The sequence below is a fragment of the Fusarium coffeatum genome (genome assembly GCF_003316985.1).
Source record: "Fusarium coffeatum strain FIESC_28 chromosome Unknown BRIP53273_contig_302, whole genome shotgun sequence".
In the NCBI taxonomy this organism is placed as follows: Eukaryota; Fungi; Ascomycota; class Sordariomycetes; order Hypocreales; family Nectriaceae; genus Fusarium; species Fusarium coffeatum.
In genome coordinates, this window is record NW_022158091.1 from 180,326 (window position 1) to 197,869 (window position 17,544).

General features: G+C 51.2%; 5 protein-coding genes across 5 annotated transcripts; 1 reads left to right on the plus strand and 4 right to left on the minus strand.

Annotated features, from left to right (window-relative positions):
* Positions 1-534: 534 nt before the first annotated feature.
* FIESC28_10376 (uncharacterized protein) lies at positions 535-3,496 on the minus strand (the record flags this gene model as incomplete). Its single annotated transcript, XM_031164508.1, has 2 exons — positions 535-3,041; positions 3,196-3,496. 2 exons carry the CDS (start codon positions 3,494-3,496, stop codon positions 535-537), a joined length of 2,808 nt encoding a protein of 935 aa, XP_031011460.1.
* A 1,768-nt stretch (positions 3,497-5,264) lies between these two features.
* Positions 5,265-6,476, plus strand: FIESC28_10377 (uncharacterized protein; the record flags this gene model as incomplete). Its single annotated transcript, XM_031164509.1, has 1 exon — positions 5,265-6,476. One exon carries the CDS (start codon positions 5,265-5,267, stop codon positions 6,474-6,476), a length of 1,212 nt encoding a protein of 403 aa, XP_031011461.1.
* A 341-nt stretch (positions 6,477-6,817) lies between these two features.
* FIESC28_10378 (uncharacterized protein) lies at positions 6,818-10,522 on the minus strand (the record flags this gene model as incomplete). Its single annotated transcript, XM_031164510.1, has 6 exons — positions 6,818-8,685; positions 8,739-8,860; positions 9,611-9,870; positions 9,923-10,168; positions 10,230-10,356; positions 10,407-10,522. 6 exons carry the CDS (start codon positions 10,520-10,522, stop codon positions 6,818-6,820), a joined length of 2,739 nt encoding a protein of 912 aa, XP_031011462.1.
* A 634-nt stretch (positions 10,523-11,156) lies between these two features.
* Positions 11,157-11,725, minus strand: FIESC28_10379 (uncharacterized protein; the record flags this gene model as incomplete). Its single annotated transcript, XM_031164511.1, has 2 exons — positions 11,157-11,555; positions 11,648-11,725. 2 exons carry the CDS (start codon positions 11,723-11,725, stop codon positions 11,157-11,159), a joined length of 477 nt encoding a protein of 158 aa, XP_031011463.1.
* A 1,149-nt stretch (positions 11,726-12,874) lies between these two features.
* On the minus strand, positions 12,875-14,185 carry FIESC28_10380 (uncharacterized protein; the record flags this gene model as incomplete). Its single annotated transcript, XM_031164512.1, has 3 exons — positions 12,875-13,041; positions 13,093-13,913; positions 13,971-14,185. 3 exons carry the CDS (start codon positions 14,183-14,185, stop codon positions 12,875-12,877), a joined length of 1,203 nt encoding a protein of 400 aa, XP_031011464.1.
* Between the last annotated feature and the right edge of the window lie 3,359 nt (positions 14,186-17,544).

Genomic DNA, 17,544 nt, shown 5'->3' on the forward strand with positions numbered 1-17,544 from the left:
TGCAGTTGAGCCCTCTCTCCCTCGAATAACAACCCAATAAAAAGAACCATGTTTCATCAAAGCAAGCAAGCAGTTCCTAACGGCAGGAAAGAAAGAAAATAACACGCACGCAGTCTCGTTTGTTTGTTGGTTTCGACCTGAACAAGAGAAGAGCACAAAGGCCAGGCAGAATGAGAGTGGGGGTGAAACTCGAAAGTTGAAAATGAAAAGAAAAAAGACCATGGCGAAACGCCCTGCCCTTCCGTTCCGTCCTATTCCGTTTTTCTTTTCTTTGTTTTGTTCTGGTTTGGTTTGTGTTGCCATATGCCACCCTGATCTTCTCTTAAGGTGATTCTCGAAAAAAGAAACAATCGTACACGTAGACACATTGAGGTGTGAGAGAGAATATTCGTTTGGCTCCACGGATGAGCCATATGCATCATGCTGATTATAACCCCTGACTCCTAATCATCGTTCATCAACCCTTTCTCCTCTCCTTCTTTCTCCTTAAATCTTACATCCTTCTCAAGAGCCACCGAATTGCACACTGCTATTCTAGTGGTAGTTGCCTCCCCAGCCGCCGCGCTGCTGCTGCTGCTGACCGCCATAGTAGCCGCTACCACCGAAGCCCTGGGCATACGAACCGTAGGGGCTGTTTCCGTGCTGGCTGGCACCGGCGTTACCACCCATGCCGTAGGCGTTGCTGCCGTGCTGCAGGTTATGGCCCTGGAGGTGGCTAGGGTAACCGCCATAGTTCTGAGGGGGCGGGAGACCAGTCTGGGCAGCAGGAGCATTGGTAGCCGACCCAGGGCGGGCGCCGCCGAGAGAAGGCGAAGGACCAGATCCAGCCTTGGAATCACCGAATGGGGGCTTCAGATCATCGGCGACAGCGTTGCCAGGCTGACCAGGGCTGTTGAATGACTGGCCTTGGGTCTGGAAAGGAGCGCCTCCGCGAGCGAAGCTATCATGAACACTGCCGAAAGAGCTGGCGCCAAGACCAGGCTGGCTGGCAGCTTGGCTGGTGGCAACACGACCGTAATCGCCCAGACCAGAACCCAGACCACTGTCCCGGTGGAGGGAAGACTGGCCGAAACCAGCGGGGGATGAGCTGTGGTCATAGGGGGCGTTGGGGGACATGCCGTAGGGCTGGCCGTACATGCCTCCCTTGCCGTAAGGACCAAATCCTCCCTGACCATATCCAGAGTAGTATTGGTGATAGTAGGGGTTGCTGTAGTAAGGATGGTTGTATTGAGAATACTGGCCATGTGACTGGGGTTGAGAGCCTTGGCCAGGCTGCTGTTGCTGAGCAGGCTGTTGGGCCTGTTGCTGCTGAGCCTGAGTAGTAGGGTTGGGAGTGCTGTTGCCGCTGTTCTGGGCATCCGCGGCACTTCCACCGAATCGCGGCTGGTTGTGCAGACCACTCTGGGGGTATTGGCTAAGGTTGTCTGCTTGAGAAGCTCCATAGGCACCAAAGGGTCGCTGAGAGGCAGTGGCATCTGGGCCCTGTCCTCCCTGCTGGCCGAATTGCTGGTTGTAGTAGTTGTAGGCGTTTCGGTCGGTTTGGTTCGCGGTGTAGTAAGAAGCGTAGTCGGTAGGCGCAGAGCTGAAAGCGCCGCCAGGCTGTTGTGCCTGGGATGTTTGAGAGGAGAAGTTGTCGAAGGGAGGTTGAGAGGAGGGGGTGCTCTGCTGGTTGAAAGGATCCAATGGCTTCTGAGCGGCCATGGGGTCCTGAGCACCAGCTTGACCAAAGCGGCCGTATTGCTGAGCGCTGGAAGCAGGAACTTGGCCAGGCATCTGAGCCTGAGCCTGAGCCTGGGATTGAGCAGAAGGAACTGTAACCTGGTCAGCAAACAGACGGAACGGCGAACTTGAAAACAATATCGTACCAGTGGGGGCTGCAATCGGGGCAACCGCAGGAGCGGGCTTCTGAGCAAATGAGTCGGGTACGCCAGCTTGAGTGGCAGGAGGAAGCGATGTGCGAGGGTGAGTGACAGGTGAGTCAGCGGGAGGCTGAGCTCTGGTCTCTGGCTCCTCTCGGTCACCATCAATGTCTTCATCCCCGTTCAGGCTGAAAGCTCCAAACTGAACGGCAGCACGGTCAACCTCACGGTTGCCGGGCATACGCACGGCTTCCTCCTGGTCGAGGACACGTCGCTGGTGATGGTGGCTAGGAACGCGGGTAGTTCGCTCAGCAGTAGCCTTGGCGGCAGTTGCGGCGAATCCGCTGGGAGGAGCGTGATGCTGCTGCTGGGCAGCTGAGATAGGTGTAGCATTAACACTGGCAGGGTTCTGTCGAGGATCCCAAGAGTCAGCCGTGGTGCTTGCGACAGTACCTTCCGGAGGCGGTTTGGATTCGTCAACAACCTGTTCAAGATTTGATTCGGTAAGCTCATCCTTGGAGGGAGGGAGAGCAACCTCGGGCTCTACGCTAACTTGAGGAGCTTCGGCGGGAGTAGCGGTATCGGCAACGGGTGTAGTCTCTTCAGTCTCGTCGGCGGGGGCAGGGGCGGTTTCGGGCTCGGGCTCGGGCACAGCCTCAGGCTCGGGTTCGAGAGGTTCGGGGGCAGACTCAGGTTCAGCAGGTTCAGCAGCTGGCTGAGGAGCGGCGGGAGCTTCCTTAGGCTTAGGCGGGGCCTTGGGAGCAGCCGACTGTCGCAGCATGCTTGCCCAGGTCTTTACTGCGGGAGCAGCAGGCTTGGGTGCCTCAACAGTCGCAGAGAGGGAAGGTTGTTCAGGAGCGCTCTCCTTATCCTCAGAGGTGCCCACCTTGGGATCCTTAGTGCCCCAAACAGATGACTCCTCTGTAGGAATAGACAAGGCAGCGTTCTCCTTGGGTCCAGCTCCGTTGGTAGGAGCAGCAGCAGGGCGGCCACGTGTGCTACGACCTCCTCGCTCCGTAGCTCGGCCTCGACCGCGACCTCCTTCAGATGCACCTCGACCACCACGAGCGGCTCGGGGCCCAGTAGATGTCGCGTCGTTCGAAGGAGTAGGAGCTTGGTCCTTAGCCTTAGCTCGAGAAGCCTTCTTAGGCTTTGAAACTTCACCCCATTGCGAAACGGTACCTAGAGAAGAGCATGTGTTAGTAGCACAATTAGAGAGTATGAGGTCATGGAGGGGGCAATCGACGCGCAGCTATCTCAGCAGCTCGTGGATGTGTGTGTAGCCTGAGCGCGAGGGGTGGACTGAGGTCGATTGTGGATAAAAAGCCTGACATACCCTCAGCGATACGGGTGACGGCTTCGTTCTCGTCGCCGTCGGTTTCCTGAAGAGCAAAAAGGACATCGGCCTCAGACCAGTCGGGGAACATCTCCCGGATCACTGAAGTCTTCTCGCCATATTGCTTTCGAAGCTCGCCAAAATCGCCTTCGTCTTCGAATGCACCCTGAGAATCAGCGGTGCTATGGTCGGGCTTGTCGCCATTGGTTCGTCGGCCGCCGCGACCGGCGAAACCTCCTCTACCACCGCGGCCAGAGCCTCTGCCGCGCGAGGCGGACGTCCGTGAAGTCGCTTCGGACATTAGATGGGTTGTGGTTGATTATGTTGTGTGTGCGTGTGCGTGAAGTCAACGTTGTGCGGGAGGAGAGCTATGGAGGCTCAAAGTGTGGAGAGGGAATCAATGGAAGAAAAAAGGTAGTGACCTGTCAGCTGTCCTCTGAAGGAGCAACAGGCAGGTTGAGTATCCGTAGTCGACAGATGAGGGCGTCGATGGGAAGGAGAGGTCAAATGATGGAGAAAGAGTTAAAGGTTAGAAGGGTTAGATTTGGTGCTAGGTCAAAGGGAGAGAGGAGGAGGAGACGACAGGATAAGACGAGGTTTTCCCCAGAAGCAAAGAACCTTGAGGTGGGCTTTAGCTCGACCTTCAGGGCATCCGAATCAGTGGCAGTGGAGGAGGTTACGAAGGCTTTGCCTCTAGCGCCTTGCCCGCACCCCAGTTCAGCCTTTGGTGTTCCTCCTTCAGGCTTGTCAGCCCCTGAAAGACACTCTGACTGCACTATTTCCCAGCTCTCATACAGCGGGTGGCTCACGATGCACTGACTGGACGGACTCAAATTGGTTCATCCAATTGCAAACGTCCGACGTCGACACTTTGCCCTGGCCGGAAGCAGATCGCCCTAAACATTGGAGACTGTTTGCCAGGTGGCGTCCAGTCCCTCAACGGCATGGCCGTAAGTACAGCTACATGATTCACGTCTCCTGTCCTTATCCGTTCTCGTGTCACTCGGTACCTCGAACTTTAGAGAGACAGATGCCTTCCCTTGGTCGCTTAGCCCCAAATCCAACCAAGGATCATGAAGCTCGCCGTGTTCGGGCCCCTGCGAGTAGCCCACACGAGCACGTAACAAAGAATCGCACTTGGATATGGATGCTGGAGAAGGACGTCACATTCGCTCTTCAGAGACAGGGACGTGCCTATCAAGTGCTTCATGCGGAGAGCCAAACATGCCCTCGACAATAGTCTATGCAATCCAATGCATGCCTAGATGGACGCTCCCATCACCGCTCTTTTCTCTGCTGTGCTCAAGTCTTATCAAAACGCAATTGGCGGTTACACAGGCCACCTCTCCGGCGCCTTCTCGTCAATAGAGCACCTTTGCTTGTTTGAGGCTGCGGCACCTGAAAGTTCGCCTGTCAGCGTTCACGCTCATGGTTCCATGTGTGAGGCTGGCTGCTGTCAGGTACCCTTTTAAAGATCTATGTACCGGTACTTTTGCAACCATCAATCAAGCCCGCGAAAAGAAGAGGCTAGATCTCAATCGAAGTCTTGATACACCAGCGGACAGGCCATTAATTCAAGCCAGGGGGTTGCTGCAACCCTTAGCACTCTTAGCGCAGCTGGATCCACCCAAGCTCCCTCCTTGGTTTGGATAACATCGATTGATATTCACGTTCAATCCGTCAAACCTTTTCCAAGGGATGATGATCAAGACGTTGGTAATTCTATTAGATAGTATTTGCTCCAGTTTCTTGTAGCCAATTGATAGAATTACTCAATAACTGAGTTCAGAATGGATATAACATCCGAGTCGTTGGTTGCTCAGCCACCCGAGGCTCAACCCCTCACATCACATGACCCCTGAAAGAGTCCCGCTTTGTGGCTGTCTCGTTCGACGATGGCATCATGCCAGGTCCAATTCGAGGACGCATGACCAAAGCACATCAACCATAACCCCGCCCTTTGCGACGTACGTGACGATCTGTTGAACCGCCATCATATCGGCTTCTCCTAGGGCAAGGCTTGTCATCGATATCTCTACCTGCTCACCTCAATTGCCCTCTTGCCTGTCATGTTTACCACCAAGTCGGTTCAGTCGCTTAAGAATCTATTCGCATCATATCACGAACCCCTACCCTTGTCGAAACAACAGTCTCAGAAGCTTCTTGACGGTCTCAAGACATCATTTCGAAAGCAACTTGATCGTGAATATGGAGAGAGCTCCAATAGTCCAGCCCAGCCTGTCGCGAAATCCGTTGATCCAACAAATCCTGCCCGACTATCAGCTGCGAACCTTCATTTGAAAGATATTCTAGCCAACCCGCTATTCAGCTACAACAAAGATGTCAAATCAACATTCCCTACAAGTCTATCGCCGCCCGCTCTAGCAACGCCAACGCGTGATCCCATAGAAGTTTTCGACCATGCTGTAGCTCGAGGATTGATGACACCCAAGGCTGCAATCGGTTGCATGCACGCCAAGGCAAAGCAACTTCAGGCACAAGAAGCCGGTCTGGCAGGTCTCGCTACATCAGGTGTATCGGGACGTGTTATAAGATGGCTTCGGTCATGTGGCGCCGAGCAAGACTTGCGATTTATGGACAACCAGACTTTTATCCGTACACTGGCTCCGTTCCTAGTGGCAGAGGGCATGGAGGAGGTTGCATGGGAATGGCTGGTGCGAACAGTCAACGACACATCTAGAAACTTGCCAAAGGAAAAGCGCCTCAAGAGAGCATCCTATCTACTCGGAGAACTTGTCAAGACAAAGTGTCAGCCCCAGTATGGCAACCTTGATTCAGGCATCTCCACCATGTTGCAAGCGCAGCAATTGTTCAAGGCCAGCCCCTTGCTCTCGGATCTTTTGGTTTCCTCATGGCGTTCTGTATCATGGTTCTCCACCGTCGAGTCTTACAGTCGACCCGCGCCATCCGAAGAGCTTTTTGATGCTCACATTGCTACAGCTGATCGCTTGCCTCAGCCCTTCCTTTTGGAACGTGCTCACCTTCATCTCTATCACCCAACACACCCCGACCATCTTCCTGCGCTCAACTTCTTCAAAGATAAGGAAAGACTTCGAAAACTGGTTACTACTATTGGGCCTAAGAAGGCAAAGCCTGCAAAATTAAGCACTGTATCGTGGCTTGCTTTTCTGGGACACGATACGGTCAATCACTTGTCTCAGTCTGGCAGGACTCAGGAAGCCCAAGGTGTCACAGAGTTACTACAGGCAGAAGTGGCCAGTCTCTTCAACAACAACAAATTGGAGCCAGCTCTGGAATAACGGAAGACTCGGGCTACACGCCTCGGTTTACTCTCAACATGACTTTGTTTTCTACCGGTCTGTGGAAGAGATGAACATGGGGCGGGAGTGTTCGATCGCCAATTTGGCATCAGACCTTCACAAATTGGATCATGTATATACGAAATTGGAATTATGGCGATACATAGGGAGTTGGACATAGCGATACCACGATCGAGTTCAAAGGAACTCTTAAGAATTATTTTGGGAAATAAGACAATGCGAATTTATCATTATTCAAATAGACTAAAAATCATTGCCGTGCTTTTGTGTCATGGTATCTATCGTAGCAAGATTGCAAATCAATCTATATGTCTTCTTATTCAATCAGATTCGCTCTCTGTGCCCTTGGGTGAAAAGCCTTGGAACTCTTCCTCCTCGTCATCATCTTCGGCGGCATCATCGTCGTCGTCGTCTTCGTCATCCTCCTCTTCGACCTCAAAGGCGCCAGAGATGTCCCACCTGTCGCCCTTGGCACTCTTGCTGATATACTTGACGAACTTGAGAGCGCCGCTGTCACGCATGACAATGGTCATCTTATTCCAAGTGGGAGCCTGGAAGAAGAGGATGTTGTCATCATCATCACCGCCTGCCTTGTACACGGCTGCGTCTTCGTCGGCATCATCGTCGCCTGACATGAAGATTTCTTGCCCGCCAACTTCTGGAACCTCCTCTTCCTCTTCTTTCTTCTTCTCGACAGCCTTGGCTTTACCCTTGCCCTTACCCTTGACGTCCTTGCCATTCTGCTCCTCAGCTTCCTCTTCGGTGTCCTCTCCCTCATCCTCGCCCCAACCATTTGTGGGTGTGAAACCAAGGTTGATTTCGACGCGTGCTTTACCCTCATGACCAGTTGCAAGAGTGTAGTCTAGGCCACGTCGGAAACGACGGGCAAGAAGATCTGCGCTCTCAACAGTGGTCTTGGTGGCCATCTGGAGCCATTGGCGGAATTGTCGACTTGGCAGAAAAATGTCAAGAAGCTCAGTAATGGGCGACTCCTCCTGAGAGGTGCGAAGCTGATCAGGTCCGCTAGGTTGTTGGTACATGTATCGAGCCTTGTGGGGAGGCTTGGCCACTCGCCATGGGGAGGTCTTTTCTATCGTAGGTGTATCTTCAGGCACAGGCTTCTTCTCCTCAGCCTCAACATAGTCCCTGAGGCGCTTGGCAAATTTCTTACCCAGAATGTCTGGTAGAGTAATCTCGAACATCTCATTGAAAGTTTCGGAGATCTCTTCTAAAGCGTCTGGGACCAGGTATGCAGGAGAGATGTACTTGAGCAGAAACTCGAGGTCCGCCTCATCAAAGCCTTGGCTGGCTTGTGACTTGTCGACCTTCATGACCTGAGGTTGGGGCATATCGTACTGAGCAGGGTTGCCCTGGAGCTGCATTAAGCCGCTGTTTTTAGCATTTCTCTCCTCCTCGCCCTTGATGTAGCCATCCTCTCCGATCTGGGGAATATGGAACCATCCGCTGATAGCCATACGAATGCGACCTCCTTCCTTCTCGAGCTGCTTCTTGGTCTCTGCGTGGTAAACCTCTTCTACATCGTGGAAACTCTCGCCAGGCTGGACAGCGAAGAAGCTCAGCTGGTTCCATGCTGGTGGAATAACCTTTGAAACATCGGGAAGCGGTGTCTTTGCGACCTCACCATTCTTATCCTTAATTTCCTGGACAGGGAACAGACGGAGTGCGCCACCCCATTCGGGCTTCCAAGGCGTGTCGGGATCGACGAGGTAGAGGATGTAGCTGACGCGACGACTGCCGATGACATCGTCATGACAGAGCAGGTAGCAGCCAGGAGTATAGATGTTGATGGCCATGTCTGTCTTGCGACCGCTCAGTGGGCCACAGTCGGTGATGTGGGAAACATAGTTGCGGAAGGACTCAGAGTAGATGGCGTCGCGAAGCTTGAGGAGCGAAGGCAGCTTGGCTAGCGACTCATCGTCCAGTCCGTCGAGGTTGGCAAGATCTCCAGACTGGTGGATCTTGTAAATATCGGTCTCCTTGGGTGTGAACTCAACGTTGGCCTTGATCTCACTGCGCACCGATCGAAGGAGGGAATCGTCGACGAGGCCATTGATGACGGCGTGCTTGTAGGGTTCCGATTGAGCATACTGCTCCGTGTACGAATTGAGAACCTTTTTATCGAAAAGGCCAGCGCGGAATCGCTTTTGGGCATCCTCGGCACCGAGAGCTAAGACAATTCGTTAGTAGAAGCTTGCGAACGGTGCCATTGACAATGCTCACAAGGCTTTGACTTTTTCTTGTTGGCCTTGGAGGCACCAGCAGCAGCTCCCGCTTTTCTCTTCATGATGGCTCGCGCAATTGATTTGGGTCTGAGAAGTTGTGCGAGAGGGAGAGGGTTGCTGCTGGAAAGGAATTAAGGATGCGAGGAAAAGTATGGATGGTTGTGTGAGCGAAGTCGCAAAGAATGGGCTGACGTCGCCAATCTTTGAAATTTTTGGTTCCGAAAATCGACCCATCCTCAACTTTAGGACCACCATAAACCCTGCCAATGATCAACGCTTAGAGACTAATGCCACAAAGTTTTGTTCGACTATTGGAGACTTCCACATATTATTCGAGCTTTTATCACTTAATTGACATTTATCATGTCCTAAATTGCACCCATTTCTTCTGTTTCTCGACCAGCTCCTCATGAACAGCCATGGGCGCTAAACATGAGCAGCCATGATGATGGGGCCGATAGTGGACCTCGTTCGATCACTAGCTGGAGCAGCATGATAGCATAAAACCATTCAGTATGCGCAGCATATATGCAAGTAGGCGCTGCTGAAAATCTGGTCAAATAGCAATCGTCTAAAATGTGAAAGAGAGACACACACTGAGACTCTACAGGACGCAGCATAAGATTCATTGCAACGTCGTCCGTAATTATGCGCCCAGGTTCGCGCTCACAATATCACTGCAACCCCACCATCTCAGAGTAACGACGTAGGACGACGAGAAGCACTGAGCCAAGACGTTAGAAACTCTGGGATATGCGAGCATCTCTTGAGAACCTCCAACTAACTTTTCACATATTCATTCATCTCTCATCACATCATTGCTAAACTCCTGTCTATATACTCTTGCAATATGTCATCGTACAAACTTACTTCGCATTTCGAGCATCAACCGACTGGCGTAGCTGGGCGATAACCTCGGAGGGATCGTTGGCTCCGAAAACAGCGCTTCCTGCCACAATGACATTGGCACCAGCATCGGCAGCTTCGTCGATTGTCTTGGGTCCGATACCACCGTCGACTTCGATGTTGAGCTCGGGATACTTTTCGCGCAAGGCTTGGACCTTGGGCAACTCGGATGCCATAAACTTTTGTCCACCGAAGCCGGGGTAAACGGTCATGACAAGAACCATCTATCTTCTGTATCAGTATGACATGGTCTATGGTGACATCAACCAGACTTACATCGGGTCTCTCCTTCTCCTCACTGTTCTCCAAAATCTCCCACAACACATCGACGGAAGTATCGGGCTTGATAGCAATACCAGCCAGTAGGCCTTGGTCGTGGATATATCGGATAAGGGCCTTGGGGTTGGTCTTTTCGTCGGTCTGATCCTCGGGGTTCTCGGCAGCGCTGGAGAAGGCGGCCTCGTAGTGGAAGCAGTAAAGGTTGCAGCCAGCCTTCTTGAACTCCTTGACCCATTTCTTAGGCTATATCCCCAGCGTAAGCTTCTATTTCTTCTTGCATCCGTATTCGTGAAGCAATGCCTACCTCTGCAATCATCATATGACAATCAAAGGTGCCCCGGCCGTGGGCCTCAGTGGGCTGATCGACGTGGCCTCGGATGGCCGCAACGACAGGAGGACCGAAGGTGATGTTGGGGACAAAGTGACCGTCCCTGTCAAGTCAGTACGGTACCAATTGCTTTACCGTTGAGTTGTAACGTACATAATGTCGACATGGAGCCAGTCTGCGCCCTGCTTCATGGTGCGGGCACAGTCATGGCCGAGCTGAGCAAAGTCAGCCGACAGGATGGAGGGAGCGATGATTGTCTTGGGAGCCATTATCGAAGGTATGCGGTCAACAAAAGTGTAAAAGATTCACGTATGATGGTGGAGAGAGATTTGGACCATTCTTCTAGAGAGCTCTTACATGGTGGGGTTGTTCTTGCTGCTCACCGTTTTCCAGTGACGTTGTTAGTGGGGTCATTGGCCAGGGCGTTTTCGTTTATCAAAGAGCACCTCATCCATCTTCAACGGAACCCGCTTTATATTCAGGGGCTCAAGATCAACATTTAGAAGAGCTATTGCGCCGCTCGTCTACTGAAGAGCCAACAACCAATAGTTAGGGATCGACCAACCTCAAATGGTAGTTACCGTATAGTCACTTCGAATCATTGATGTCGATACCATGCGATGAGAGACTTAACGCATTTCAATTGAAGAAAGTAAATCGAATAGCCGATATATAGCTAGACAAACCTTCAAGTTAAGGTCGCCCGACTGTAGATCATCGCCAACAATGACGGCCTTGCGGTAACCGCGTAGTAATAGTACATGGTTTCAAACTCCATAACTCTCCATGCCTTGGAACGAATAGAAAAACAGTCAATGGCTTTACTGGCAGCCCATTACCATTACACGCCTCCTCTTGACAAAACGGCAAATACTCAGATGCGAACCAATCCTTGACACCTTTTTACAGAGCAAAGAGCATGGCCATAGCGACGCCGAAGATACCGGCGGCACCCTCGCGAGCACCAGCGTTGGTGTCAGCGCTGTCAGAGTCGCCAGTGGAAGAGGCGCTGGCAGCACCAGAGCTTGAAGTAGGGGTAGTAGCACCAGTTGCGCTAGAGGCGCTGCCAGAAGCGGCGCTCTTGTCGCACTTCACATCGTCGGGAAGGTCGTTCACGCCGGCGGTCGAGCAGATCTGCTTGGCGTACTTGACAGCGGTATCCTTGCCCTCAGTGTCGCACTTCTCCTCAAGACAGCAGGCGATTCCGGAGAGGAAGTTCTGGTTGCTGCAGATGCACTTGATGTCGAGCTGGCCGCATCCAGCGACGCCGCCGCCAGTGGTGTACTGGTCAACACAGGGTTGCTAAAGAGACGAAACGCATATTAGCATGATTTTGCATGTGGCAAGATCCGATGTGGTGGTCATCGGCAGATGGAGGAGAGTTTGCGACGTACAGCGCACTTGGGGAGCTTCTCTTGCTGAGCGGCAACGAGGCCAGCGAGGACAACGGAGGTGAAAACGGACAGCTTCATGTTGATTATTTGGTAGAGAATGGATTGATGGTTAGAAAGATAAAAGATGGAAGAAAACTGAAAGAGAGTTATAATGTAAATGATTCAGAACGCGCGTCTGGGGTTTAAAAGATTCCTGATCCCCCTCTCCCTTTTAAGACAGTTCCTTCTCAAACTAAATAAGCTTACGGGCTGTGCCAGGGCCTAGTTACATTAAATCTAGGTGCGTGGAACAGCCCAGCGGGCGGACTAACCAGCGCCAACCCAGCGGGCCCTTCGGAAGCAGTCTTGCGGCAAAATAGAATGCCCCCGATTGATATGTAGATCGCCCAACAGCCAATTGCCGTCTCGCAGTTCCCCATATTCTAGACCATCTCGGAGGATTCGCCGCCCATGAGGGTCTCAGAACTTCAGCTAAAGAACCTAAGAAGGCTAGATAGCTCAGCTATTGACTCGTAAGGCGGCTCGAGCGGCGCCCTATGGAGCAGATGTTCCATACCAAGTATTTAAATTGAATGAGAAACAACGCATGGTACCGTTCCCTCAAGGTGATATAAATGTAACATTGTAGGATCAGTTACAGTACATGCAGTACATACATGCATGTCTCAATAGAAAGCCACTAAAAAGAGCTAGCCGCTTTCGATAGTCGTGGCGCTATTGAGCATACCTGCCAAGGATCAAGCACACCGAAATAGGGAAAACACGATCAGGCACATCTGGTAGTAAATATGAAGGCATGAAGCATAAAACGTCTCGAACTTCTGGGGATGTTTGTTTGTCTTCCAAGTTGACTGTTCTAGCGCGTCAGCTTTTATCTCTATTTGAAGGTCTGAGGGTCCAGCCCGGTCGTTGAGCAAAGACTACCTTCTAGTCTCTGCTCAATAGACGCCGCCGCCACCTTTTCTGTATGTCACTGTGATTTCGACAACCATCGGGAGTTATGTGTATCAAATCTAAATCCCAGACAGTTGGACCCCAGAGCTGTGGCAACATGCCGGCATCGTTTCATCGCTCACAAAGCTCTGTGTTGTCCTGCCCATTTTGGTATGCAGATGATACCATGACCCGGCTCTCGGTATATCGCCTGTTGGTCCGTCCGTAAACAAAGTTTAATGAAGCCAACGTCATGAACGGAACGTTGAAGCTTTCCAGTCTACCGGTATGTCTTTATACTCTTTTTCCCTGCTTGATAAGATCGGACACCTTTGGAGGTAGAACGAGAGCACTGCGGTCGTTTCTGCGGAAGAAATCGACCAGCGACACTGCCGTCTTTTCCGGTAAATCTTCATGGATAAAGTGTCCAGCCTCGGGGAACACCTGCAGAGCGTATTTTCCTGTCATCGCGATTAGGATCTGCTGTTAGAAAGCAACACATGCGAACGCACCTTGCATTTGCCCAATGGTCAACTCGGTGTCCAGTCTATCAGTTCCGGCGAGCAAGAGCATCTTTCCTCCTCTGGCCTCCAGGAACTTTTTGCTGAGGCCTACGAACCAGTCTTCCCAGTATGGCTGAGTCGCGCCTAGGTTGGTCCTCCATCTCCATGGCCGCGTGGGATCGTCATTCTCGTTGAAGACAAGCAGTGCAGGAACGGACGTCCGAGCAGATATCGAGTTGCGTATAGTCCGCGAGCGAATGTGCCATTCGATGCCTGCCTGCAGTGTCGCAAAGCCCATCGGTCGCGTAGACAAGTAGGTATGCATGCTCTGTAGGGCATCAATAGCAGAGCCCTCGACAACATCCAGCACAGCATAGCCCAGCACTGATGTCCCCAACTTGCCTGACTTGGCCAGATCGGTTACAACGGCTCCGCCTAGGGAGTGTCCCACGAGCACTATCGGAGGCATCTCTGACCATGCCATTTCAGTTTTCGTAAGCTGAACGACGTTGAAAAGATCCGATGAGAGTGTTTCCAGTCTCATATCTAAAGCCTTGTCGCCGGGGGCATACGTCGAGCCGTGACCCCTGCAGTCTATAGCCAGGATACCGGCTGTGGAGAGACGTTTTCTTATCTCTGAAGCCACAACAGCAAACGACAGTCCAGATGACCCAGCTCCATGGTGCATCACAAATAATGGCCCCTTGCCCACTGGCGATGTCAGATAAGCATGGTGGATGACTTCCGGATCCTGCTCTGACTTCAGGGACAATTCGCGCTCAAAGTAAGTCGTCCAGGGGATCTGCTCCAGGGTCCTGCCACGGGCGACTCTATAGCCTGTCAGTCCCGTGATGTTTTACTCGATAGCATATTTGATTGTCAACTACCCTTGAGGTCGAGCGAACAGCTTTTGGTTTGGCGAGGGGATGATGGTTCCGGTTGATGAGACTGATGAGGCCGACGAGGCTGATGAGGAGTCATCGTCAACAGGCTCCGGCAGCTCAGGGAGTATGTCTTGATCCTGCTCCTCTTGGAGCTCATCGAATGAATCGTTGGATATACCATATTTGGCTTTGGCCCATGCCCGCTGCAGGTCGCTCATGATAGATACCTTGGTACTGTGGACTACGACTGTGCAGATGCAGATGACGTATGTTCCATTCGCGCTGCCAGTGTGAATGCAAAATAAAAAGAAGAGATACGGCAGTGGCTTCCTCGGTGCTGACGCTTGCTGTGCTGTATTGGAGGTGTCCCAAAGTTCTCAGCGATGCGGCTTATCGATATCAAGCAATAGCAGTCCGCCTTGTCTTTTGCGTGCAACTTGTGATGACAGTCGTGCGATACAATGCGTCAGCCTCCACCACCATCCAACCAACTCAGTTTATGGTTGCATTTACTGGGTCACAGTGCATATAACCTCCTGTTTGCTTAAGCACTGTATTGTAGTCGCAGTATCGCATACTATCTCACAGTGTATCTTATGTTTTCTGTCTTGATTATCTTCAACCAAGATGTTGATTGGTATTCATGCTGATGGTATTGTAGGATAAATGCTCTCTCTGATAGACCCTTCCTCAGCTCGCATCACCTGTCGATGGTAAGTCTCATTAGTTAGCTAGGTAGTTAGCATTGAGCTGCATTTCAACTAGCGTTGCCTCTAATTGCTCTGTAGACAGACGCAATGCTCGCTCTGATATCCATTTGACTCAGCTCTAACAATCGACATGTCAACCTTCATTTAGCCAACGCAAACTCCCCGCGGAGCTCTCAAAATACCGTAGTACTTAGCCTTTTTACATGGGAATCAAGTGACTGCAGCATCGAATTTGCTTTTGACCAGTGAGCTAAGGTTCCGGCCACACTGGCATCTGATAGGGCTGTGAAGTTCTAGCAACGCCGTCCACAAATCGTAGGTTTGAACGAGCTTCAAGATTCATCATAGATTTCATTCGCCAAGTCCAAGCCCTACTTTTGTATGTAGGTGGTCGCTTGCATGATCGGAGAGTCTGTCAATGTCGGGGTTCCCGTTAACTTTGGATAATAGTTTTGGGGATGCACCCTACTTCGACGTCTTTAGCAATTGCGCCCAAGATCGCTAGTTAATAAACGATTTATCTTCCACAGTAAAGTGAGTTACCTTAAACCTTGAAGGTACCGATCAATCGTAACAGAGCCATTGGCTAGGTATATGACATCCATCCAGCCATTGTCTCTCAGCACTTGCTGAGTACGTGCTGGCTACCCTAGACATGCATTGTGAAAGTTGATGTCGATGGATGAATTATCGCCAACCCACTATGGCTTTGTCATTTCTCTTAGTTCCGGGACTCGGCCGAGCCATTTAACCTTGCCCCTGTAATCGATCCCAGGGAAAAAGAAACCTTGTCCAACACCAACTTATCCAAGCGAGTGGGCTGCATCTCTCGCCGTTTGCCCTCTCCTGCGCTTAACCTAATCCCGTCCAAGATACAGAGGCGTATTGCCTGGCGCTTTGATTCACAGACTTTGAGGCTGCTAGCGGCTCAAGAATTCCTTGTTCCTGCATCACCGGTCCGATTTCATGGTGCTGGAAAACAGATAAAAACTCAATCTCATATCCGTGCTCTTAGCTGCAATGAGGAATGGATATAAAGCTAGCTAAAGCAGTGATGTGGCACAGGTAGCTGTGAGACCAGTCAAAGAGCACGTCACGCTGTGGTCATTGCATTAGTGATCGGCAGCCTCATCAGCTCTCATTGGCTCTGGAGCAACTGCATTTAGCATCAGATATCGCAACAGTGGTGATATTACAGTAGTCGGTAGGGAAATAGATGCAAGCCCTCACTTTCTGAGCATATATCTGTACTCAACAGATACTCACAGGATAATCTATGACAGTTGCACATGCTGTAGCGGTGCGACCTCGATACTGTCCAACCTGATCTGGAATGGCAGACAAACAGTAGATGCAGTACGTTTGAAGTGCGGAAGAAGCCGTTGTTTGCAACCCCGAGGGCATCTCCCAATAAATCCCCATGCAGACGTAATGCATTCTAAACTGTTGCCCCTACGTAGGTAGTGGCTTGGGTGTACGGATACTGAAGTCTGGAATAAGAAATGTTTCGTGGGAATGAAAAGGAAGAGATGCTGACTGTGAGCGCATCGTATGTCGTATACGGAGGAATAGAGAGACAGACCAGGAGGCAGTCATCTCGTAAACCTGTCTCGGTGATCAAAGAACAGACCGTATTCTAGCCTCGCTCCCACCAAAATTCCGCAGGTCTCAAGTTTGGCTCCTCTGTTTGGCCTAGGGGGTCTGTGCAATTTACCTGAACTGGAGAGTGAAGCGGACAATTTCCCTTTTATGATTGGGGGTCTTGAGCTTGGCAACGATGAACTGACTCAACTGAGGACACGGATCAACAGCTTCCGTTGCTTAGTTCTTCTTCACCAAGGAAGTTGAAACAGATAACTCGGACCTTGCTGTGACTGCATGGGATTCTGGTCACAAGTTTTAGCTTCTGTCTTTAATTCTTGTTGGTGCTGAAATGGGCAAGGTGTCGGACATTTTTGCAAAGGTTTCATGGTCGAGATCTAAGACCAAAGGTGCTTCCTAGGCAGTGGATCCGGCTTTAATGTTATCTTTGACCATCGTTCAACCAATCATGAAAGGATTGCTCATCTCCAATTGGTAGTCAGAGGTAGCCATGGACCAAGGTACTTCCGATGTCATCGATAACTTGGTAGACACCCATGTGGCTACGCTACGCGTTGGCAGCTATGACAGGTTGCTAACCTTGAGCCGCACAGTAGAATCATCGGTATCTTTTCGCTTGAGGGTGAGCTTTGAAGTTTGCGTAACTCGAGACCTTTCATCCCTGGAGTTAAACGTTGTGTAACATCTATCTGTCGGGACGGGGCACGGAAAATATAGTCCAATGGCCATCGTGGGGTTCAACCACTTACTGCAAGGGCCCTCGTTCCGACACGCAGGGAACTCGCAACCTAGTCTCATTTTGATAACGAATTCCTCTCCATCAGTCCACGATCAATCGACTGATAACCGCAGACAGAAAAGTGAATGGCCTGACAAGTGACGTATCCGTCACCGGATGCGAAGAAACAATATTGCTTCTCAGAATATTGCTTCAGGTGGCATTGATTGCCCCCCACAACATGGAAATGAGATGAGGCACCTGGTCTGTATCTGTATCACCCACAAATCGACACGTCGACGTTGTTTCCCGCCTCCATAAGCTTTCTGAGAACGCACTCCCAAGACACCCGAGCTTGGCGTTTCCTGCACGAGGTCTCGATCGGAAATGAGGACTTGCTGTCTCGAATTCTTCTCGGCTGATTGGTCCATATAAAAAAAAGTTGGGATGCATTGTGCGTCGTGGAGATCTGAGGCGACTTGTGAGGCGCAAGCGTCTCCTGCCAGATCCGCTGTCCTGACATAGTCAAACCTCGAGACAACTATTC